Below are 1,296 nucleotides of genomic sequence, written 5' to 3' on the forward strand. Positions count from 1 at the left end.
GATAAATGTTGGTGAAGTCTTTTAAGTGTGTTGTTGGGCTGTGAGCAGTGTATTTGGAATTGGAAGTAAATTTTGCTACAAACTCTTCCACCACAAGTGTATAGCAAAAATTTTGTGCTATTTTTGTGGGATTTTTTGGGAACACAGAAAGATATGGGGCTCTCAAACTTTCCAAGTCCAGCTGAGGGAGTACTTCCTGTGCTAGTAATGAACACAGTTCTGTCAGTGGCTTTCTTGAAGAACATGGTGAGGTCTTTGCTCCAAGTGACGGGTGCTACTGCTAGTGATCAAAATCCTTCAAATTTAGAGGAAGACCCAGATGGGTGTGCTCAAAATGCAAGGGAGAGACGCATTTCAATAACCCAGTTCAAGTCTTTGTGCCAAAACAGGTCCATTAAGCTTGGCAGCACAAGTAAAATTAGAGGTGGAACTTGTACTAGTAGTAGTAGTAATGGGTGCACAATGGAATGCTGTGTGTGTCTATGTAGATTTGAAGCTGAAGAGGAAGTGAGTGAATTGTCTTGCAAGCATTTTTTCCACAAAGGTTGCTTAGAGAAGTGGTTCGATAACAAGCATACTACATGCCCTATTTGTCGCTCTATGGACTAGAAGAAGAATTAATGGCTTTGTTGGATGGATACTCTGAAATTTACAGCTTTATTTTTTCTCTATGTACTTTTTCCTTTTGTCATCTTTTTATTTTTTTTGAGCAAAATTAGAGAAAGTTATGTGACAATTTTGCTTTCATTGAAATAATTTTGCTTTCCTTGAGATATTTAAACCTCTCTTGAACTCCTTTTTTTTTTTTTTTTTTTTTTTCCCCCCTATATTTCGTTCATAATTTTGAGCTTTAAATTAAGGTATAACAAATGTTGGAATTTGATGGTTAAAAATGAGAAATGTGTAAAAAGAATATACACATAAGAAGTGTAAATTGATTTCCATACTTTTTTTTAATACACCTACAAAGTACCAAGAGGATATAGGGTTAAAAAAGGGGGATCTTGTGCCAAGTTTCCTATGAATAATGAGAATAAAATAAAATGGGCACTATTAATATTTCTTGTTGAATAAAATTAATGTGTTCAGTATTCTTTTTTTAGTTTTAACGTTGCAGCACTTAAAATGGGTGGGTTGAATACATGAAAGGCCGAAAGACCCAAAGCACTAGTCCAAGAGTGTTGGGCCTTTAAGTGAAATAACTCAATAAAACTCCAAGTCGGGTAAAAATGACCCGCATATCTAAAGCCAAGCAATTCAATCTAGGCTTGATGACGCAATTCAAGCCGGGCCTTA

The 1,296-nt window shown here is 35.8% G+C and overlaps 1 protein-coding gene across 1 annotated transcript; it reads left to right on the forward strand.

Annotated features, from left to right (window-relative positions):
* Positions 1-771, forward strand: LOC126718394 (probable E3 ubiquitin-protein ligase XERICO). Its single transcript, XM_050420546.1, has one exon. The coding sequence runs from the start codon at positions 154-156 to the stop codon at positions 607-609; it is 456 nt and encodes a 151-aa protein (XP_050276503.1). The 5' UTR covers positions 1-153; the 3' UTR covers positions 610-771.
* The last annotated feature ends 525 nt before the right edge of the window (positions 772-1,296 follow it).

Source organism: Quercus robur, chromosome 3 (genome assembly GCF_932294415.1).
Source record: "Quercus robur chromosome 3, dhQueRobu3.1, whole genome shotgun sequence".
Lineage (NCBI taxonomy): Eukaryota > Viridiplantae > Streptophyta > Magnoliopsida > Fagales > Fagaceae > Quercus > Quercus robur.